The sequence below is a fragment of the Ahaetulla prasina genome, chromosome 7 (genome assembly GCF_028640845.1).
Source record: "Ahaetulla prasina isolate Xishuangbanna chromosome 7, ASM2864084v1, whole genome shotgun sequence".
Lineage (NCBI taxonomy): Eukaryota > Metazoa > Chordata > Lepidosauria > Squamata > Colubridae > Ahaetulla > Ahaetulla prasina.
Window position 1 is genome coordinate 9,388,924 of NC_080545.1, and position 24,278 is coordinate 9,413,201.

General features: G+C 42.0%; 1 protein-coding gene across 2 annotated transcripts in view; it reads left to right on the plus strand.

Annotated features, from left to right (window-relative positions):
• Window positions 1–24,278, plus strand: part of RELN (reelin) — a 457,527-nt gene that overhangs the window by 358,937 nt on the left and 74,312 nt on the right. For both annotated transcript variants that reach the window (XM_058190565.1, XM_058190566.1), the window contains 7 exons: window positions 696–878; window positions 2,828–2,999; window positions 4,592–4,694; window positions 9,227–9,456; window positions 14,012–14,232; window positions 17,020–17,167; window positions 20,560–20,818. In XM_058190565.1, coding sequence (XP_058046548.1) covers window positions 696–878; window positions 2,828–2,999; window positions 4,592–4,694; window positions 9,227–9,456; window positions 14,012–14,232; window positions 17,020–17,167; window positions 20,560–20,818 — 1,316 coding nt within the window. The remainder of the gene's footprint in view (window positions 1–695; window positions 879–2,827; window positions 3,000–4,591; window positions 4,695–9,226; window positions 9,457–14,011; window positions 14,233–17,019; window positions 17,168–20,559; window positions 20,819–24,278) is intronic.

Sequence of the window (24,278 nt, forward strand, 5' to 3'; positions counted from 1 at the left end):
TGTCTGGGCATGGAGCCAGGACTGGGGCCGGGAGGCATACATTCCTCCGTGTTCGGGAGCAGATAAGAAGGCCCCGGCTGCTCTGAGGGCGGGCAAGACACAACAATTTGACTTTCTCAAATTGAGAATTACTGGTTTCTGCCTTTCTAGATTTAGCTCTTAACAGAACCCGGCGTCAGTTAATCCGAACTGTTTTGCTCTTTGGGATTCATCTTGTCATAAAACTTTTGCCTGAATCTGCAGTTTAACCAGAAAATTATCTCACCCGAGACTACAACAGGCTGCTGCTTTTCAATAGGCAAAATTCCTCTTTGTGAAAAAAAAAACTTTGAACAGAACAATATTTAACATTATGTCATATTTTGGGGGGAGAAATTCTGGTGTTTTCTTAAAGTACAGAATACTTTAAAGTACAGGAAACAAAAAGACGGATTCTTCTATTAATGCAAAAATAATCTATCTTCCTCCATATATACCAGTAACTTGTACCATCCTCAAAAAATAAGCCCAAAACATCAGAGTTTGTTGCATTTTCAAACCTGGGCTGTATTATTGACCACTATGTAAAGGCTATTTTAGAAACTTAAGTCAACGTGATATCATAGTTCGACACCACGGTAAGCTTTCGTAATTGAGTCATCGTGTCGTTGCTGCCAAAGACGACATCAATGACGATGTCTTCTCTTATGTTCCAGGTACCCCGGAGCGATCTCATTCTATTCTGCTCCAGTATTCCGTCAACGGAGGAATCACGTGGCATCTGATAGATGAGTTTTACTTCACCCAAACAACGGATGTCCTTTTCATTAACATCCCGCTGCCATATTCCGCGCGAAACAGTGCTACCCGTTTCAGGATCTGGCAACCCTACAACAACGGTATAGAACGAAGGATCTAAATTTTGATGGCTTTGAGATACAGCAGAGTTGTCAAACTCAAGGTCCGCGGGCTGGATCCACCCCACGGGCAGGGGTGTGAAATGCAGACCGGATCGGCTGATCCAGTAGCGATGGCAGCGGGTGGTTCAGAGAACCGGTAGCAAAAATCCCTGGGGCCCTCCCCTGCCCATGCCCTCCCAATTGCCCGGTCACCCGCTTGCCGCTTCTTTCCGGCTCGCTCGCTTTTCTCACCCGAATGGTAGGAATAGGTTGTAAAAAATGCTTTTGAAAGGATAAAAAAAAAGGCTCTGACGATCACAGCTGAGCTGCCTGATGATCAGAGGCTTTTGTTTTTTTTACTTTTAAAAGCATTTTTTTCCAGTCTATTCGGCCGAATAGGTTGTAAAAAAAGTGCTTTTAAAAGGTAAAAAAAGGCTCTGACGATCACAGCTGACCCGCGTGAGCCAGCAAACCGGTAGTAAACCAATTCAGATTTCACCACTGTCCACGGGGTACTTAAATCTGGCCCGCAGGGAAAAAGCAAAGGACCGGCCCCGTTTTGACCAGCAAAGTGTTGCAGGAGGCATTCGTTCTGTCTCCCTACCAGCAGGCCGCGGAGGAGAACTTCAGTCATGATCTGGCCCTCAAAGAAACCCAGTTTGACACCCTTGAAATAACAGGCAGTCTTGCAATCGGTTGCTTAGCAACCAAAGTTACAACCGAACTGAAAAAAAGGGGGATTTACGACCCAGGTTCAAAGTTCTGACTGATGGGGGCCTGTTTCATGGTCACATGACTGAACGTTGGTTGCTCAGCAACAGGGCTGCACTTACAGCCATTTGCAGAGTTGTGTGATCACACGTCTACATTTATTTTATTTTTTTTGTTTACATTTATATCCCACCCTTCTCCGAAGACTCAGGGCGGCTTACAGTGTGTAAGGCAATAGTCTCATTCTATTTGTATATTTACAAAGTCAACTTATTGCCCCCCCCCAACAATCTGGGTCCTCATTTTACCTACCTTATAAAGGATGGAAGGCTGAGTCAACCTTGGACCTGGTGGGACTAGAACCTGCAGTAATTGCAGGCAGCTGTGTTTTAATAACAGGCTTCTTACAGCCTGAGCCACACCGCGGCCCTTATTTTATGACACTTTTGTTGAAAACTGGTACTGATTTCCAGTTTTTGGCAAAAGCGTGGCCTAGGGAACCATTGGCTCACCTAACAACTGCGGTGTTCAGTTAATGACTGCAGATTCATTTAACAATAATGTTAAACATCCGCTGTATTAAAGATTGTAAAATCGACTGTTACGGCACAGTGGTGGGATTCAGCCGGCTCTGTCCGGTTCAGGTGAACAGGTAGCACCGATTGCAGTAGGCCCCACCCGGATTTAATGCTTCCCTATTTAGCCGCGTTTTGGAGGCCGTGTGCATGCACAGAAGGGCGCGTGCAAGAGCAAAGAGCATGCACAAAAGGCCGAGCATGCACGGAAAGTGGCACGTGTAAGCAAACAGCACACTCACGACTGTGAACCAGTAGGGAAGGTGTGTGAATCCCACCTCTGTTGTGGCATATGACTGGGATGAGCAGGTGCCATTACCGTCATATGTTGAGGATTACCAGTACATTATGATTCAATTTGAGCAGCAAGCAAAATTCAGTGGCATGTTCTTAATGACAAACTCAGTGTGCTTGAGCTAATGTTCCTAATAGAAAAGCATTAATTAAAGTTATCTCTTTATGTCAACCTATCATTATGAAGTTTATGATTTGGAATTTACGCGTGAAAATATTACTAAACATAATAACTTCTTATTAAGTGCTTTAGGAAGCCCTTAGGGGCAACTAATTAACTATCCCATTGCATACAATTATTTTATAGTGGTTCCTAACAACTAGACCAATCGTTATCAGGATTTTATTTATTTTTTTTACTTTTCCTAGGTAAGAAGGAGGAGATTTGGATTATAGATGACTTCATTATTGATGGAAATAATCTGAAAAATCCTGTGATCCTTTCGGATACCTTTGATTTGGGGCCAAAGGAAGACAACTGGTTTTTCTATCCTGGTGGCAACATTGGACTTTATTGTCCATATTCCTCCAAAGGAGCACCGTATGTATTAAAATAAACACACGAGTATACATAGTGATATGTAGGAATGGAATGGAATGGAGTGGAATGGAATGGAATGGAATGGAATGGAATGGAATAGAATAGAGTAGAATAGAATAGAATAGAATAGAATAGAATAGAATAGAATAGAATAGAAAATATGGAATGGAATGGAATGGAATGGAATAGAATAGAATAGAATAGAATAGAATAGAATAGAATAGAATAGAATAGAATAGAAAATATGGAATGGAATGGAATAGAATAGAATAGAATAGAATAGAATAGAATAGAATAGAAAATGTGGAGTGCAGTGGAATGGAATGGAATAGAAATAAATAGAACAGAATAGAAAATATGGAGTGAAGTAAAATGGAATAGAATAGAATAGAATAGAATAGAATAGAATAGAATAGAATAGAATAGAATAGAATAGAATAGAATAGAAAATATGGAATGGAATGGAGTGCAATGCAATACAATGGAATGGAATGGAATGGAATGGAATGGAAAGGAAAAGAAAAGAAAAAAAAGAAAAGAAAAGAAAAGAAAAGAAAAGAAAAGAAAAGAAAAGAAAAGATGGAATGGAATGGAATGGAGTGCAATGCAATACAATGGAATGGAATGGAATGGAATAGAATAGAATAGAATAGAATGGAATAGAATAGAATAGAATAGAATAGAATAGAATAGAATAGAATAGAATAGAATAGAAAAGAAAATATGATATGGAGTGGAATGGAATGGAATAGAAAATATGGAATGGAATGGAATGGAGTGCAATGCAATACAATGGAATAGAATGGAATGGAATGGAATAGAAAAGAAAAGAAAAGAAAAGAAAAGAAAAGAAAAGAAAATATGGAATGGAATGGAGTGCAATGCAATACAATGGAATGGAATGGAATGGAATAGAATAGAATAGAATAGAATAGAATAGAATAGAATAGAATAGAATAGAATAGAATAGAATAGAATAATTTGAAATGGAGTTAAATGGAACAACCAGAGGAGAATAGTCTTTATTTGACCAAGTATGATTAAATGCACAAGGAATTTGTCTCTGGTGCAGAAGCTCTCAATGTTCAGGCAAAGCAATGGAATGATACTCATCATAATAATGATACCAATAAGAGAAGGTAGTAGAAAAGATGAGAAGAAGAATAACAATTCATTCATACTACGTGGGTAAATATGCTTAGGCGTAAGAGAGTACTATGAGGATTAGATGTTCAAGCAGAGTGCTGGCACGAGGGGAAAAAACATCCCTGTGTCTAGTTGTTTTTACCTGCAATGCCCTGTAGCAGCGTCTGGAGGGGAGAAGTAGAAAGAGTTTGTGTCCAGGATGTGAGGGGTCTATAGATATTTTCTCAGCCCTCCTTCTGACCCATGCAGTGTACAGGCCCTCAATGGAAGGCCGCGTGTTTGCAACTGTGTTTTTTTCCTGCAGTCCTAACTGTCCGCTGAGGTCTGTGTCTGTCCCGTTTGGCTGCCGTACCAAACCAGACAGTTATCAGTGTTTCAGAAAAAGAAGCCTTGACTAAAGTTAACAATCCACATCGTGAAATATATCACTTTTGCTCCCGCAACAGAGAAGAAGATTCGGCTATGGTATTTGTTTCAAATGAAGTCGGAGAGCATTCAATCACAACGAGAGATCTGAACGTAAACGAAAATACCATAATTCAGTTTGAGGTACTCACTTAGCTCTGCTTCTTGCTGTCAAAGTGTTTTGAATCTTTGCTTTAGCATTTCTCAGGGTATCTTACATTTTTTTGAAGGATATGGAAGGATCATGTTAGTCTGATTTATTTTATTTTTTTTTCATAAAAAAGTTTTATTTTTACAATCATGTCAAACAACTCATCCAATGTACAGTTATATACAATTAGTCGGGCTTGCCCAGTCACCACCCCCCTTTTTAACACTCTTCCCTCTTCTACCTTCTTTTACTTTCCTAACCTTCCTCTCCTTCTCTTATCTACATCCTCTCCTCCCTCCACCCTACACCTTCCTTCTCCCTCTTCTACCCCTCTTCCTTCCTCTTCTCCTCTTTCCTACCTCCTACTCTCTCTTTTCTCCCTCCCCACCATTCTAAAATGGTAACTGGGCAGACCCGACCCTGCATTAATTATATTTATACATCTTCAATAATCCCTGTACATTAACCATCACTCCATCACTAGCCTCAACCCCCCAATTCCCCTCCCCCTTATCCCCCACCCCCCACCCCGACTTCCCAGAACAAAATGCAGGGTATCAAAACTAACAATCATAATCTAAAATAATTCCTAAATTATAATCTCTAGTCACTCCACACTTAATCACACTCTCAATTCCCCTCTCCTTCAGAAATATATCTAATACAAAATATTTCCTAAATTTACTCATATGCTATTCGATATTTTTTTATCTGATACTTATTTTGAATATAATCAATCCACATTTTCCATTCTAAAATATATTTTTCTTGTGTATAGTCTTTCAAGTAAGCAGAGATTTTTGCCATTTCTGCCAGATTTGATACTTTGAGTGTCCACTCTTCAATTGTAGGTAATTCTTCTTTCTTCCATGTTAGTCTGATTTATGAGTATCTACCGTATTTCCCCAAAAATAAGACCGGGTCTTATGTTAATTTTTGTTCCAAAAGACCCATTAGGACTTATTTTCTGGTTAGGTCTTATTTTTGGGGAAATAAAGTACTAAATGCGTCCATCTTGCTGACAATCTTAACTGGGGCTAATTTTGGGGGTAGGGCTTATATTATGAGCGTCCTGCAAAATCATGCTAGGACTTATTTTCCGGTTGGGTCTTATTTTGGGGAAAACAGGGTAGGAACTGCCTAATACATAAAGACCAGCACATTCAAGGACACTGATGATGTTACCTAGTTGGGTAATGAAATGTCTCCAAGCAAACAACCAAGTTTAGAGAGCAACAAGGACTCAGGTTAAGAAAATGAGAACATGAGAAAGGGAAGATTTTAGGATTGTAACATTGTGATGTAAATTGTGATATTAAACAGATGACAGGCAGAAAGGAATATTGACGTCCACGCACTAAACCGAAATAAGTAACTGCATCCTCAGTACAGCCATCAGAGTATATATATATGCTGCATTCAAGGGTTTCATTAAAATCGAAGCTGAAACATAATACATAAATTTGTGCTAACACGTTTCTGCAAAACATTAATAGTCCCAGCACATTCTTGTGCAGTTGTAAGGGGCTACAGGATGTTCACCTTGTGTATTTTTAGCAAAAGCTTCCCCTGACGGCTTATTCGTCCACGTTTCAATTTGTCACGGCAACTAATTAATAATATATAGAATGCAAACGGTTTTGTATTTTAAAATATAGATTAAAAACATGCCCAACAAAAGCTTTTGAGGTCACATTCAGAAGGAAAGCATTTTTCAGTTTTTTTTATCCCAGAAGAGTTATACCCAACACCTAGGCATCTAGGAAAGAGATTTTATTTTATTTTTAAAAAAAAAAAATGTTTGAGAGATGTTAATAAAAAAGATGTTATTATAGATAGTACAGGAGCTGCCACTCTAGATTTCTGAAGCTAATGAACCAAATCGTGTCATTCTGATTGCAGATCTGCAGTTGATTAGACCTAATAATAGGAAGCTCATATTATGTTATGTATATAGGAAGACTGTTGTTTTAGTCCATGGTGGTTAAAAAAACCATCAGGGGAGTCTCGTAGAATCTGTTCCAGCTAACACATTTTATTAAAAGACATTATGGTAATTAATATTATGCTTTTAGCATTTGTAGACAGGACCAAATTGTGTGCTTCTATATTCATTCATTCATTCATTCATTCATTCATTAACTAAGATGATTAAGGGCCTGGAGACAAAAACGTATCAAGAACAGTTGCGGGAATTGGCTATGGCCGGTCTAGCGAAAAGAAGGACCAGGGGTGACATGATAGCAGTATTCCAACATTTGAGGGGTTGCCACAAAGAAGAGGGGGGCAATCCAGGGGTGAAAGCCAGCAGGTTCTGACAGGTTCCGGAGAACCAGTAGCGGAAATTTTGAGTAGTTAGGAGAACCGGCAAATACCACCTCCGGCTGGCCCCAGGGTGGGGAAGGAATCGGGATTTTGCAGTATCCTTTCCCCAGGAGTGGGGAGGGAATGGGGATTTCCTTCCCCGAGGAGTGGGGAAGGAATGGGGATTTTGTAATATCCTTCCCCCAGGAGTAGGGAGGGAATGGGGATTTTGCAGTATCCTTTCCCCAGGAGTGGGGAGGGAATGGAGATTTTGCAGTATCCTTCCCCCAGGAGTAGGGAGGGAATGGGGATTTTGCAATATCCTTCCCCCAGGAGTGGGGAGGGAATGTGGATTTTGCAGTATCCTTTCCCTGCAGTGGGGTGGGAATGGGGATTTTGCAGTATCCTTCCCCTGGAGTGGGGTAGGAATGGAGATTGTGCAGTATCCTTCCTCCAGGAGTAGGGAGGGAATGGGGATTTTGCAATATCCTTCCCCCAGGAGTGGGGAGGGAATGGGGATTTTGCAGTATCCTTCCCCTGGAGTGGGGAGGGAATGGGGATTTTGCAGTATCCTTCCCCTGGAGTGGGAGGGAATGGGGATTTTGCAGTATCCTTCCCCTGGAGTGGGGTGGGAATGGAGATTGTGTAGTATCCTTCCTCTGCCACGCCCACCAAGCCATGCCCACAGAACCGTTAGTAAAAAAAAATTAAACTTCACCACTGGGCCAATCTATTTTCCATAGCATCAGAAGGCAAGGCAAGAAGCCATGGATGGAAACTAACCAAGGAGAGAAGCAACCTGGAATTAAGGAGAAATTTCCCAAAAGTTCCCGACAGTGAGGACAATTACCCAGTGGAACAGTTTGCCTTCAAAAGTTGTGAGTGCTTCCTCACTGGAGGTCCTTAAGAAGAGACTAGACAACCACCTGTCTGAAGTAGTATCTCCTGCTTGAGCAGGGGGTTGGACTAGAAGACCTCCAAGGGCCCTTGCAGCTCCACTCTGATTAACGATTAATTACATCTATAGCTTATATCTCCTTCAAAGGTTTCAAGGGAAGAGAGGAACAAAAGATTAGATAGTGGATAGAAGAGAATATTTGTAGATCAGGGTTGAAATGAGGTGTCCTTGGTGTTCTCTGACCTTGGTTATATTCTTGCAGATGTTTCATTACCAAACTAGGTAACATCATCAGTGCTAGTAGGGAGTGGGGATTGCTCTCATTTAATATACTAGTAGCTTGCAAGCTATCAGTAAATAACAGCCCAATCAAGGAACTGCCAAGACCACTCGCAGCAACACTGACAAGGCAGCGCTACCGCATAAAACCTAGCTCCGTGTGTTGTAACAAGGAGTATTTTATCTATGAACAGCCTGTGGGCATAGGCTAAATGTGTTTGATTAGCGCACTGATGCTGTTACCTAGTTTGATAATGAAGCGTTTGCAAGAAACAACCAAACTCAGAGAGCACCATGGGCCCCATAGTTCAAATCTGAGCTACCTACATTCTCTTCTGTCAATAAGTAAATAAATAGATGAAAGGATTGTAGCCACGTCTCCATTTGAGATCCTCCCCGAATCACACCTCAATTTTTACAGAAAGATTCAGGGTGTTATTGTTTTATTGTGTGCAATGCAGAGATTACAGATTACCAGAGTTGGAAGGGACCTTGTAGGTCATCTAGTCCAACCCCCATCCCCGCCCAAGCAGGAGACCCTACACCATTTCTGACAGATGGCAGTCCAGTCTCTTCTTGAAAGCTTCCAGTGATGAAGCTCCCACAACTTCCGAAGGCAACTTCTGTTCCATGGGTTGATTGTTTTCACTGTCAGAAAATTTCTCTTTATTTTCAGGTTGAATCTCTCCTTGGTCAGTTTCAATCCATTATTCCTTGTCTGGCCTATAGGTGCTTTAGAAAATAGCTTGGCCCCCTCCTCTGTGTGGCAGCCCCTCAAATATTGGAACCCCGCTATCATATCATCCCTAGTCCTTCTTTTCATCCAACTAGACATACCTAATTCCTGCAACCGTTCTTTATATGTTTTAGCCTCCAATCCCCTAAGCATCTTGGTTGCTCTTCTCTGCACTCTTTCTAGAGTCTCAACATCTTTTTTATACTGTGGTGACCAAAACTGGATGCAGTACTCTTGAGTATCCTTGAGTATCCTTGAGTATCCTTGAATATCCTTGAGTTCAACATGAAGGATTTGTTTGATTTTAGATTAATATCGGCTGCACCACAGATAGTTCTTCTGCTGACCCAGTGAAACTTGAATTCTCCCGAGACCTGGGCGCAACCTGGCACCTGCTTCTTCCTTTATGCTATAGTAGCAGCAGCTATCTCAATTCTCTCTGCTCAGTTGAGCATCATCCAAGTAGCACCTACTATGCTGGAACAACCCAGGGCTGGAGAAGAGAAGTCATCCATTTTGGAAAGCTACATCTTTGTGGGTAAGAAATTGTTTTCTGTCTCACCTATTTTCTATCCCTGTCTCTTATTTTTCTGCATTCTGTAAGCAAGGTTAACTGATTATATCTGCATCAACGTTCCGACTGACAAACCCAACCAAAGCAAGCACGGTCGAGACGATCCAATCTCTGAATGCAAAACTTTATTGAGTACATCATTTCGGCACTGATGGGGGGAAAACCAGATCTGTCTAATTCCCGCACAAACCCACATAATTAAAGTTTAGAATTCTCCGTCCCCCTAATAGTGCAGGTCACATTGTCCAATGGAGTGTCATTGTATTGTTATGAGAAAAAGTCTTTGGTTTTGGCAAACACCTGCCGAAGTGTCCTTGGCTCTCACAGCTCATCGATGTCTGGAGCCTATATTTCATCTCCCCCTTCATTCCTTCCCCTAGTTCATTAGCAAGCTGAGAAGTGATAATAGTTGCAACAGCATAAGCATGCTTCGAACTAGACCATCTGACCATAAACAGCGTTACTAGGCAGTGAGTTCGAGAGAACATAGTTCAGGGAAGCATTCATGACATCCCTAATATAAAACTCTTTTGTGATTATACAGGTAGTCCTCGACTTACGATCATAATTGAGCCCAAATTTTCTGTTGCTAAGTGAGACATGTACTAAGTGAGTTCTGCCACGTTTTATGACCTTTCTGGCCGCATTTGCTAAGTGAATCACTGCAGTTGTTAACGTTAGCAACACGGTTGTTAAGTGAATCTGGCTTCCCTCATCGGCTTTGCTTGTCAGAAGGTCGCAAAAGGGGATCACATGACCCCCTCCGGATGCTGCAGCTGTCATAATTATGAATCAGTTGCCAAGCATCTGAGTTTTGAACGCAACGGTTGTAAGTGTGAAAAATGGTCCTAAATCACCTTTTTCAGTGATGTCGTAACTTCGAACAGTCACTAAATGAACCGTTGTAAGTGGAGGACTACCTGTATTGCTTGGAACTTCTATGGAAATTCTCAACAATCCAGGTTATGATTGTCCGACGGGTGCTTTTTTTCAAGAAGCAACTGGACTTTCTGGTTTTTTCTTTTCTTTTCTTTTTTTCTTTTTTTTATTCAAAAGGTTTTACAGAAAATTTTTTTCCCCTTTCCCCCCTCCTCCCCTCCCTTCACAACCCCTCCCCCGACTTCCCGGAACGAGCACAAGGTATAGTTAAAATAAAACAAACATATGCTAAAAAAATTTCGTCCCAACTTAATTATACTCCTACAATTCTCATCAGTTCCTAACTTCCCCCGAAAACAATCAAAAATAATACATCGTAATCATTCAAAAACAGTCTGATAACTCTTAGTCTGATATCTACTTTGAATATAGTCAATCCATTTTTCCCATTCCTTTAAGTATCTTTCTTGCGTATTGTCTTTCAAAAAGGCTGATATCTTCGCCATCTCAGCCAAATTGGCAACCTTCAATATCCATTCTTCTATTGTAGGTACTTCTTTTTTCTTCCAGTATTGTCCTATTAGTAATCTTGCTGCTGTTATTAGATTTAAAATCAATTTAGTCTCGATTACTGTACAGTCCGTAATAATTCCCAACAAAAAAAATTGCGGCAGGAACTTTATCTTCTTTTTCAAAACATTTTGTAAAATCCACCAAATTTTTATCCAAAAGGCCTTTATATCCTTATAAGTCCACCAAATATGAAAATATGAAGCATCATCAAATTGCATCTCCAACATTTTGCTTGCATATCTGGGTACATGCACGATAATTTATCGTAAATATATAAAATATTATAAAACGTTCTGGTTTTTTCTTTGAAGACGTTTCGTTTCTCATCCAAGAAGCTTCTTCAGCTCTGACTGGATGGTGGGAAACAGAAGAATTCATATTCCTTGCAGACAGCTAGTCATTTGCATCCTTTAAGAGAGTCATCGAGGCCACTTGGAGGTTTGTCCTCAGGGTCACTTGAGTAGTGCAAATGGGCGTGGAGCCTTCTCGGAATTGCTGAAAAGACTGTTTGGTGGAGCTGTGCTTTCTGCAGGATATTTTTCTGCCTTGGCTCCAGCGGTGGGATCTATTCTGTCCTAAGAACTTATTAATATAACACAGAGGCTTGTCTGATGCAAGAATACTTCAATAACTGACAGGAATGATAACAACCATGAATCAACTTCGCACCGGCTTCTCCCATTAAGAACAACAAGACAGCTGCTTTAATACTAGCTGTCAAAACAGAGAACCAACAGGAAGACTCCCATTTCCCGCTCTTTTAGTGCCTGCCTCTCAGCCAATCAGAACGCTTGGCAACTAGCCCGGCTGAGACGCGGTCGTAATTATGAGGACATAACAGGATCCTTCCAGCTTAACAACCAGTTCGGTGATCGTGCGCTTTGCTTCACGGGCGCCTGCAGCCATGCCAGACACGCGCTGTGGGCGCGTGCACAGTTCAACAAAAAATCACCTCCTGCATTAGTGCTGGGCAATTAAAACAGCTGAGGCAAGGCCATCCGCTCTGCCGCGCTAATCAGCTGTGAAGAGAAAGGTAAGGAACGCACAGGTGGCAGGTGGGCCCAGCTGATCGTCGGAGTTACGGGTTCACCCGAACCCGTCTGAACCGGTAGAATCTCATCCCTGCTTGGGTCCCTTCACTGTTGAAGACAGGCGCTGGCTGTAACAGACCTGGATGACTGAGAATCTCCATCGACATTTAGCTATGCACTTTGGGATGAACATCCTTCAAACGGTGCGGGATTTATGAACGGATTTCCGGGAAACAAAATGGCCGCCTACAGGTACCCTTTGCGCTTCGATTTGAGATGGAGACAACACAGACTCGTCCCTAACAGCCTGTGCCTCTCTTCAATAGCGAAGAGACACAGGGCAGAAAACATCCTGCAGAAAGCACAACTTCACAACGCAGTCCTTTCAGCAACCCCAAGGCGGCTCCGCACCCACTCAGGTGACCCTGAGGACACAGATAAATCTCCAAGCGGCCTCAACGACTCTCTAAAAAGGATGCAAGTGACCAGCTGTCTGCAAGGGATATAAATCCTTCCATTCCCCACCATCCAGTCAGAGCTGAAGAAGCTTCTTGGATGAGAAGCAAAACATCTTTAAAGAAAAAGAAACAAAGAAAGTCCAGTTGCCTCTTGAAAAAGCACCTTTCGGACAACCATGACCTGGATTGTTCAGAATCTCCACCAATGATCAGCGTGCATGTATCGCCTGTGAGAAGAAGCATTTCTGCCGAGTGACAAAATACTAAAAAAATACAGCAGACTTTACAATCCCTTGAAAAACTGGAGCAAAACAAAAGAAACACACTCCCCCCCCCCCGTTGTTTAATAATTAAACAAAACATTTAATTTTTAAATGTGAACATGCATTTTTGTACCAACTTTAATCCCAGAATGTTTAGCATCCCTGCTGTTCCAAGTCACATTCGCAAACCTTTTCTCTAATTTTCCAGTCTGTCAATCAAAGAGGGGAGCCAAATGCCTGCCAGAGTTGTGTGCCAAAGCCACACAAGCACACTCCATATTATTTGACTGTTGTTGTTTTTTTCTTCGCCCGACAACGCCAATGTAGGGCAGCTTATTTTCTTGCCGCCCTGACCTACCACAATCCCCTCAAACATACACATACACCCTTGAGATAAGAATGTTCAGCAGTAGAAACAAATAGAATCATGCTTTTCAGGACAACTTGCAGCAATGCAAAAATGTGTGTATCAAAAAAACCAAAAACAAATGTTAAGCTAACACCAGCTCAGCTATAAAAGTGGAATGGCTCAAAACTCTCATTCCATGTTTTTCTGCCCAGTGCCTTTCTGTAACGACTTATCTTCTAGGGACTTTCCAGAAGTTAGTAATAGACCATACAATAATAGAGTTGGAAAGGAAATATTATTGTATTTTCATTTTATTGTATGCCGATTAAAGTCTCCTAGAAGCAAAAACAGGCCGCAGGGGGGGCCGTGGCGCACCCCCTCCCCGCACGCCATTTTGGGCCTAGTAGGTCCCCCTGCAGCCTCCTGGGAGCAAAAACTGGCCACGGGGGGGTGGGGGGTGGCCACACATATCCGTGCCCCGTTTTGGGCCTAGTAGGCCTCCCTGCAGCCTCCTGGGAGCAAAAACAGGCCACGGTGGGGGGCCGTGCCTCAAAATCCCCTCCCCACAGCCCATTTTGGGCCTAGTAGGCCTCCCTGCATTTACCTGGGAGCCAAAACGGGGCACGTGGGGATGCCTGGAAGGGGCGGAAAGGGGCGGGGCCAGCCAACAATTTAACAACCGGTTCGTCCGAACCAGCCCAAACCGGCCGAATCCCACCACCGCCCATACTCTGTTATCACGACAGCATTAAACATATTTTGTCTTTTCTAAGGGAGAAACTATCAGCAGTTTCCATTCTTTACATAAATTGTAAACGTAAATCTGCAGCTTGAATTTTCTGTCATTTCTTCTCTTGGTGCTAAAAACATAAAAAGTTATCGCTTATGCTGCCCCCTATGGAACGATCCTCAAAGCACATCCTATAACGCAAGACGATAAAGAGTTAATGCAACTGTCTGTTTCAGGTTGGTGAGATTCAGATGGTATCAAGGATTTTATCCCGCTGGGTCTCAACCGGTGACCTGGGCCATCGACAACGTATACATAGGGCCACAGTGTGAGGAGATGTGCAGTGGACACGGCAGTTGTATCAATGGTAGCAAGTGCATCTGTGATCCTGGATATTCTGGACCCACCTGTAGAATAACCACCAAGAACCCTGATTTTCTCAAGGATGATTTTGAAGGTATAGTACTTAGACCAAAGTGCTTCCATAGTGAAAGGATTTGCCAATGACATCATCGTTGCCGGGGGGATGCCCAGTTAGGGGCACCTTTTATGTCCCTGTGAAGGTTGCCCACTGAAGTGGTATACATTTATCTACTCGTGGTTGCCCACTTTTGAACTGCAGGAGATGGAGCGTGTGACGGGAGCTCATCCTGTCACATGGCAGCAACAGAACTCAAACGCAAGTATGCCGATTGTCAGCCCAGCTTTCTAACCTAGTGAGCCACTGCACTCTGAAGGTATGGTGAGTGTACTAAGGTTTTGTGGGGGGGAAAATGTCCTGGTGCCAAACCATCAAGATGAGCTCATTAAAAAAACATATGTGCTCTAGGGGGCAGTGCTCATCTCTATTTCAAAGCCGAAGAGCCAGAGCTGTCCGTAGTCATGTGGCCAGCATGACTCAACCCCAAAGGCGCACGGAACACTGTTACCTTCCCACCAAAGGTGGTCCCTATTTTTTCTACTTGCATTTTTTACGTGCTTTCTAACTGCTGGGTTGGCAGAAGCTGGGACAAGTAACGGGAGCTCACCCCGTTACGCAGCACTAGGGATTCAAACCGCTGAACTGCCGACCTGTTGATCGACAAGCTCAGCATCTTAGCCACTGAGCCACCACATCCCTATATTACTCCTTATATATAGATATAATAGAGCTCATTGGTTCAGGCCAAATATTCCTTCCTTTATAGATATGTTACTCCCACTGTTTTCATGAAAACATCATCTAGAACAGTTGTGTCCAACCCATGGCTCATGGGATTGCACACCGCTCTGGACATCTAGTAATGTGGTCCCACTAGATAATAAAAATATAGAAAAAATAAAGGAAGTTCGTTATTTATTACATTAACTGTATTATATGTTGTCTTTGTGGCTCCAGACAACTCCTCTTCACTCAGGCAAGCCAAAACATTGGACTAGATCTAGAACAGGGGTGTCAAACTCGATTTCATTGAGGGCCACATCAGGGTTGTGTTTGACCTCAGGGGGCCAGGGTGGGCGTGGCCAGCTTGACATCACTTGTATCAAGGGCGCCTGTGGCGGCCCAAGCACTATGCCTGCGAAAACGGGCTCCCGAGCTCCATTTTTGGCTGCCGTGGCCTCCTGCAACCCTCTGGCAGCAAAAATGGACCTCCCAAACTCCGTTTCCACAGGCAGACGTACTGCGAGCCGGTCCTTCGCTGTTTCCAGGGCGGCCTCGCAGGCCAGATCTAAGGACCCCGTGGGCCGGATCCAGGCCTTGAGTTTGACACCCCTGATCTAGAAGAAAGAACAATATAATTAGGTTTTATCACCTCCACGTCCTTTTTCTCTCTGCGTCCAGTTGCTTCGCTTCTCTGAATTTTTCTGCCTTTCTTTAAAAAACCAGAACAACAAAATCTGTTTTATCTTTTCCCTAGTGGGAAATAAAAGTCAAAAATTACAGGTAGTCCTTGACTTACAAACATTCACTTAATGACGATTCAAAGTTACAATATCACTTTAAAAAGTGACCCATGACTGTTTTCCACCCTTATCACGGTTGCAGCCTCCCATGCCTACGTGTTCAAAATTCAGACACTCGGCAATCCGGTTCGTATTTATGACAGTTGCAGTGATCATGTGATCTGCTTTTGCGACTTTTTGACAAGAATAGAATAGAATAGAATAGAATAGAATAGAATAGAATAGAATAGAATAGAATAGAATAGAATAGAATTTTTTTATTGGCCAAGTGTGATTGGACACACAAGGAGTTTGTCTTGGTGCATATGCTCTCAGTGTACATAAAAAAAAAAGATACCTTCATCAAGAATCATAAGATACAACACTTAATGATAGTCATAGGGTACAAATAAGGAATGAGGAAACAATATCAATATAAATCGTAAGGATACAAGCAAAAAGTTACAGTCATACAGTCATAAATGGAAGGAGATGGGTGATAGGAACGGTGAGAAGATTAGTAATAGTGCAGATTTAGTAAATAGTTTGATAGTGTTGAGGGAATTATTTGTTTAGCAGAGTGATGGCCTTTGGTAAAAACTGTTCTTGTGTCTAGTTGTTCTGATGTGCAGTGCTCTATAGCGTCGTTTTGAGGGTAGGAGTTGAAACAGTTTATGTCCAGGATGTGAGGGATCTGCAAATATTTTCACAGCCCTCTTCTTGATTCGTGCAGTATACAGGTCCTCAATGGAAGGCAGGTTGGGAGCCATTGTTTTTTCTGTGGTTCTAACGATTCTCTGAAGTCTGTGTCTGTCTTGTTGGGTTGCGGAACCGAACCAGATAGTTATGGAGGTGCAGATGACAAACTCAATAATTCCCCTGTAGAAGTGGATCAGCAGCTCCTTGGGCAGTTTGAGCTTTCTGGGTTGGCGCAGAAAGCCAACGGGGAAGCCAGATTCACTTGACAATCCTGTTACTAACTTAAGAACTGCAACGATTCACTTAACAACGGTGGCAGAAAAGGTCGTAAAATAGGGCAAACCTTGTTTAACAACTTTCCCACTTAGCAATACAAATTTTAGCCTCAATTGTCGTTGTAAATCGAGGAGGGATTGAGAAAGCAATTTCCATTTTTAATCATCGCTTTGAAAATAATAAATAAAACATTAATCCAGACCGGCTAAATTTAATCCACTGGACAAAATCAAACTTCATAGGAAATTGACCCAGCATTTATTCATTGATGCAGAGAATTTCCAATTCCTAGCAGAAATGCCTGACGGTCATTCCTAAAGCAGTGCCAATCTCTCTTTGCATTCAGGTCAACTGGAGTCGGACAGGTTTTTACTGGTGAGTGGCGGAAAACCATCCAGGAAATGTGGAATCCTGTCCGGAGGAAACAACCTCTTCTTTAACGAGGAAGGATTGCGAATGTTGATGACCCAAGATCTGGATTTATCCCAAGCTAGGTAACGCCCATTCACAAATGGATCAAGTACAATTGCGTTGACTCCTTTCTCTAGGGCTGTCGTGTCCCACCCGCCACTCCGACGAACGAGTCAAGGAAGTCCATGGCAAACTTGGCAACCAAGCCTTTGCAGCTTGCCAAGTCCCTTCGAGGTTTATCAGGGCAGGCAGGAGTCCAAGTGGTGACTTCAGCGATAGGGTCCGGTATCAGCAAACTCGATAAGACTTTGCTTGACTCAAGGTTGGAATGCCAAAAGCAGGTCCTTTATATAGGCTGTGGGGTGTGGCTCCATGACTCAGCATTTATCCAGGCCTGCCCCACCCCTCCTTCTGCTGGCGTCGCCTCTCAGATCTCCGGAAGCGAGGGTCCTACTACTTTGAATTGTTTTCAGCTGGATCTGCTGTCAGTAATTCCAGCACCTGGCTGGCTTCCTCTGAAGGCTGAGCCAAAGGAACACACGCTGTATGAGTGAGGTTTATCAGGCTTGTTCATTCACTCCTGGCATCCTCTCCGGGCATGGGGCCAGGGCCAGGGGCTGGAGGCATAACAGGCCGTTCATCTTCATTATCAGACTCGGAGTCTGATAAAAGACCCGGTTGGAGACGGGAGGATCCCAGCTGAGGAGAGGAGGGAGGACGAGTCACAACAAGGGCTGTGATGGTGAACCGATGGCACACATGCCAGAGGTGGCATGCAGAGCCCTCTCTGTGGACATGCATGCCTTCACCAGCTGGTCTTCTAGTTTTGCAGGCGCCAGAGCGCCGGAAAACAGTCTGAAAACAGCCCCAAAATGGCCAAAAAACAGACCATTTGGGGGGCACTTTCAGGCTGTTTTTCAGGCCATTTTTTTCAGGCTGTTTTTTGCACCATTTTCAGGCTATTTTTCAGGCTATTTTCAGACTGTTTTTCAGGCCATTTTCATTTTTTTTTTTTCAGGCCATTTTCAGCCAGTTTTTCAGGCTGTTTTTCAGGCCATTTTCAGGCTGTTTTTCAGGCCATTTTCATTTTTTTCAGGCCATTTTCAGGGTGTTTTTTGGACCATTTTCAGACTGTTTTTCAGGCCATTTTCGGGCTGTTTTTCAGGTCATTTTCAGGCTGTTTTTCAGGCCATTTTCAGACTGTTTTTCAGGCCATTTTCGGTCTATTTTGGGGCCATTTTCGGGCTGTTTTTCAGGTCATTTTCGGGCTGTTTTTCAGGTCACTTTTGGGCTGTTTTTCAGGCCATTTTCGGGCTGTTTTTCGGGCCATTTTTGGACTGTCACTCAAAAGTTTTATTTATCATTCTTTTCTTGTCACATCACCTGTTGGGTGAAAAAACATGCAGGTAGTCCTCAACTTACAACCATTCATTAAGTAACCATTCAGAATTACAAGGGTACCGCAAAAAAGTGACTTAGGACCCTTTTTCACACTTAAAACTATTTTAACATCCCACCGTCACATGCTCAGACTTCGCAGGCTTGGAAAGTGGCTCGTATTTATGACATTTGTGGTGTCTCAAGGTCACGTGATCCCCTTTTGCGACCTTCTGACAAGCAAAGGCCATGGGGAGCCCAGATGCATTTTACAACCGAGTTGCTAATTTAGCAGCCGCAGTGATTCACTTGAGAACTGTGGCAAGGAAAGTCATAAAATGGAACAAAACTTACTTAACTGCCTCGCTTATCAACAGAACTTCTGGTTTCAATTTTGGTCATAAATTGAGGGCTACCTGGAGAAGAGAGTTTCCTGTGAAATATTTTCTTTTTTCTTTTTACAAACCAAGCAGCTTCTATAAATCTTTTCCAGTTGGCTTTACGGGTTACCGCACTAACGGGGAGACCGACATCTCCTGTAGTATAAATAACTTTTTAATTTTAACAGATTGAACTCTCTTGCATACTAAACTGCTCAGTAATGGGCTGCTTGATGGTGAACCATGATTGAAATGTGGCGTTTATTGCCAAGATGTTCTTTGGATGCTTCGTTTGGAGTTCCAAAATATTTTCAAGCTTGCTTTGAACTGCCAACATTTATTTACGAATAATAACTGCCAGATTCTGAACAAGCTGGTGTTGAGCTATTTAAAATAGCAACTGTTAAATTCTAGTGTCTTCTGCACCTGATTAGAAATTCTTTGATGAATGAGGTTGCATTTAAAAAGAACAAAAAAAAAAAGTAAACTAGTTTAAAATTAAAGCTCCTGTTTACAAGTTACTGGGTGGGCTTGAAATTATCCCCCTCGGACTGTAAGCATCTAAAAAAAAAATCCTATTTTCTTCAGACATGTATTTTAACCCTTGGTATCTTGTGATGAAAAATTGATTTAAAAACTCTGTAAAAATTGCATTTTAATACGGCCTTTATGTCTTCTGGACTTCTTTTATTAACATAAGGCTTAACACTATTTCCTCTTCTGCATATTTTTATTTTTCTCTGCCACAGGGCTTAATTTATATGTATCGCATTTTCCAAATAGACAGTAAGCTGTCCCTATAAAATGAAACCACTGGAAAAATACCACATTGCATTTTGGTGGCAAATTATCCTGCTTATAAGCAAGAGGGCCGTGGCATTTGAATTCCTTCTGTGAAGTGATAGAAAAAAATGCCTAATTTTGCTTCTCTTGTGAATTCAGATAAAACCATCCCTTGTTGAGAGCTGTCACTTTGTGCTTTTATCTATGGACCAACTCTAGCTTAAATATAATAAAAAGAAAATAAGAAGAAATGCCAGCTCCATATTTACATTTTAAATGCCATAATGTTTTATGACGGATGTGAAATAAATTTTGGTTATCTGTTGAGCATTATTCTTTGGCGTGTCTTTGATCTCTGCAATTGGCCCTTCATTGTATGTACTCAGTGAAGCAGTATTGCTGATTTCTGATTTTAGGCCAGGATAATTCCATAAATCCTTTCTTGGAACCGTCGTTTTGGGTTTTATGAAGCTGCATTTCCATCTTCTGGAAAACCGGAAGATTATACGTATATTAATAAACAAACAAATGTAGCTCGTGGCTGTGTGTTTTACGCTTTGTCTTTTATATGCTGCCAAGTTCCTGGGCTAAAATCACGAGAATTTCAATGCAGATTTAAATTTAGTGGGAAGTGCACTCTATAAGTAAATCTGTCTATTTGTTGATTTCATGCTGACGCCTGGAGGAAAAATAGCTTTTAAAAAAAAATTCTTTTGATGCCACTCTAATGGATAACCGAAATACAAAGAGTAAAAGCAAGTAGCGTGTTAAAATAAAATGAGGCAAAGGCTTAAGCCACATTGATATATACCCAGCAGAATAGCATAACAATATAGTGCTATTCATTGTGGCAAAAATGGAATGACTCGTGTCTTCTCCAACCAAAAGTAATAATACATTTGTTCTGATTTTGGGCTCTTTCGTGCTTAATGTAGATTTGTGCAATTCTTCATGAGGCTGGGATGTGGCAAAGCCGTACCTGACCCCAGGAGTCAGCCGGTATTGTTACAATATTCCCTTAATGGTGGACTCCGATGGAATCTACTCCAGGAATTTCTCTTCAGCAATTCGAGCAATATCGGACGGTACATCGCTTTGGAAATCCCTTTAAAAGCTCGTTCCCCCTCTACGCGTCTCCGTTGGTGGCAACCTTCAGAGAATGGGCATTTCTACAGCCCTTGGGTCATTGACCAGGTAAGTCATCTTTTTTAGCTGAAAAACACGAGACGTGGTTAATCCTGATGTTCATTATTCTTTGTAGAGCACTATTGTTTATGTCAGGGTTCCGACAGATGCCCTAATTAAATCGTGAGTCTCAAGCCGAGCTTCAAAAGAAATCCAGTTATTTATTAGGAGCTTCATGTCGGCACATTCCCAAGTGAAGCCAGCTCTGACCCTATGTAATTTATGTCCCAATTATGATCCTATTCCCCCCCCCGTCCCCCCCCAGGGTGTGTCACATTTGCCAATGGAGCAATTTTGTGGGTTGTAGCGGTCACTCCCCTTCGGCTGCTGTGGGTAACCCTGGGATACAGCCTTGAGAGAGATAAGCATGGAATGTGCATCTGTCTTTGGCTGCCAGGCCGTTTCGCCGGTTTCCCATCCTCCCTAGCCTGTGGCAACTTGAGAGCAGGCTACCGATGCTTTGCGAGTTGACATTCTGAAAAAATGAAGAGCTGAAAACAGGGTTCCATCCATGATGCTTCTTTGCCTTTTATACTTTCTAAATATTATTCCGTTCCTAGATATTATTATAATGTCTAGCCTAGTGAAAGGAAGGACTAGGGGAGATATGAATATAATTCTTCATTGGCCAAGTATGATTGGACCAGAGGTGGGTTTCAGCAGGTTCTGACCAGTTCTGGAGAACCGGTAGTGGAAATTTTGATAGTTTGGAAAACCAGTAGTAAAAATTCTTACTTGCCTGCCCCCATCTATTCTCTGCCTCCCAAGTCCCAGCTGATCGGGAGGAATTGAGGATTTTGCAGTAATCTTCCCCTGGAGTGGGGAGGGAATGGAGATTTTACAGTATCCTTTCCCTGGAGTGGGGTGGGAATGGAGATTTTACAATATCCTTCCCCTGCCATGCCCTCCAAGCCACGCACACCAAGCCACACCAAGCCATGCCCACAGAACCGGTAGTAAAAAAATTTGAAACCCACACAAGGAATTTGTCTTTGGTGCATATGCTCTCAGTGTACATAAAGAAAAAACAAAATATATTCGTCAAGAATCATAAGAAACATCACTTAATGATAGTCATAGGATACTAATAAGCAATCAAATCATACTAGGAAACAATAAAAACAATGTAAGTTGTAAAGATACAAGCAACATGGATATAGCCATAAGTGGGAAGAGATAGGTACTAGTAAGGATGAGAAGAAGAATAGTAATACAGTCTTACTAGTTAATTTGACAGTGTTGTGGGAAATTATTTGTTTAGCAGAGTGATGCTTTCGGGGAAAAACTGTTCTTGTGTCTAGTTGTTCTGGTGTGCAGTGCTCTATAGCATCGTTTTGAAGGTCGGAGTTGAAAGAATTTATGTCCCAGATGTGAGGGGTCTGTAGATATTTGCCCAGCCCTCTTTTTGACTCGTGCAGTATACAGGTCCTCAATGGAAGGCAGGTTGGTAGCAATTGTTTTTTCTGCAGTTCTAGTTATCCGTTAAAGCAGTGGTCCAATATCTGAGGGGCTGTCACAGAGATGAGGGGGACAACCTATTTATCAAAGCATCAGAAGGCAGGGCAAGAACCTTTTGATGATATGTGAGCTGACAACGATGGGAAACTGTCCATCAGTAGACAAGATGCTTTTTCCAAAGCACTTTTCATCCAACTTTTTTAATTCCCTCTTCTGAAGTCGCCTGTCTCAGTGGTTTCTGCACGAGAAGTCAAAATCTGCAAGAAGTTGAGCATCCTGATCCAAGCCCTACTTGTTTTGTAAGTGCATCGCAATCAAGACTGAGATTGCAACAGAGAGCACACACAAACTTTTGATCCCGTTCTGCAGATGGACACTCCTCCCATGCTACAAATTTGTCAGGATGACAACTATAGGTTTACATTTTTCAGTTTCGCTGTCAGTTGTGTTGGACTCTAGGGCACAGTGCTCATCTTCGTTTCTTGGTCGAGGGAGCCAGCGCTGTCCGAAAACAATTTCCGTGGTCATTTGGCCAACATGAGTAGATGCTGAGACACACAGAACACCATTACTTTCCCACCAAAATAGTACCTATTTATCTACTTGCATTTGCGTGCTTTCAAACTGCTTAGATGGGCAGGAGCTGAGGCAGGAACAGGAGCTCACCCCTACATTAATGAATAGAAATAGAAATAGAAATGATAGGAATAGGAATAGGAATAGGAATAGGAATAGGAATAGGAATAGGAATAGGAATAGGAATAGGAATAGGAATAGGAATAGAATAGAATAGAATTGGAAGGGACCTTAGAGGTCTTCTAGTCCAGCCCCCTGCTTAAGCAGGAAATGAATCATCAATACTTAAGGGTTTTTTTTAGTATTTATTTTTTAAAACAACAAGACATAACAAACACTAACAAAACATATACTCCTTCTTTACATCAGCTTTGTATCGGTAATCCTCTATTATTTAAATTTTCCCCTCTAATTTACTTAAGTTTTAATAGACATGGCTAATTCAGAAAGTTATAATTCCAGTACATCTAAAAACTGTAGGCTGGGAACAATTAAAATAAATACAGATCCTACTGTGGCCAAGAGCTACTGTAAAAACAGTCTTAAGGAAGGAGTTGGAATAACTATGTTTTATATTTACATATTGTGATGTTTAATACTGAGCCATCTGCCTCTGCTTAAAATTCCCCAAAATATTTGGATATCGAATTCACGGCAGGAACAAATACCAGCAATAGAAATATTTATTTGCTTACTGGAAGAAAACTGTTTAGAAGTTCACAGTCACTCACTGTTAATTAGATCTGATCAAAATAAATAAAATTAAAATGATTTCAAAAAGTTGACGAGTAATTAATTTTGACAAGGGAAAAACAATACAAGTAGTCTTCGATTTGTGACCACAATTGAATCCAAAATTTCGGTTGCCAAGTGAGATAGTGGTTAAGAGAGTTTTATTTATTTATTTTATTTATTTATTTATTATTCACATTTATATACCGCCCTATCTCCCAAGGGACTCAGGGCGGTTCACAGGCAGGTAAAAAAGCACATGTAAATACAGACTAAAATAACAGTTAAAAAACTTATTCTACATGGCCGAATTATTAAAAAACAATATAAATAATAAAACCCATTTAAAACCAGTATAAATTTAAAATCTAATCCAGTCCTGCGCAGATGAATAAATGCGTTTTAAGCTCGCGACGGAAGGTTCGGAGGTCCGGAAATTGACGAAGTCCTGGGGGGAGTTCGTTCCAGAGGGTGGGAGCCCCCACAGAGAAGGCCCCAGACGACACTGCCTAGCTGATGGCACCCTGAAGAGTCCCTCTCTGTGAGAGCGCACGGGTCGGTGAGAGGTATTCGGTAGCAGCAGGCGGTCCTGTAAGTAGCCCGGCCCTATGCCATGGAGCGCTTTAAAGATGGTTACCAAAACCTTGAAGCGCATCTGGAAGGCCACAGGTAGCCATTTTACGACCTTTCTTTCTACAGTTGT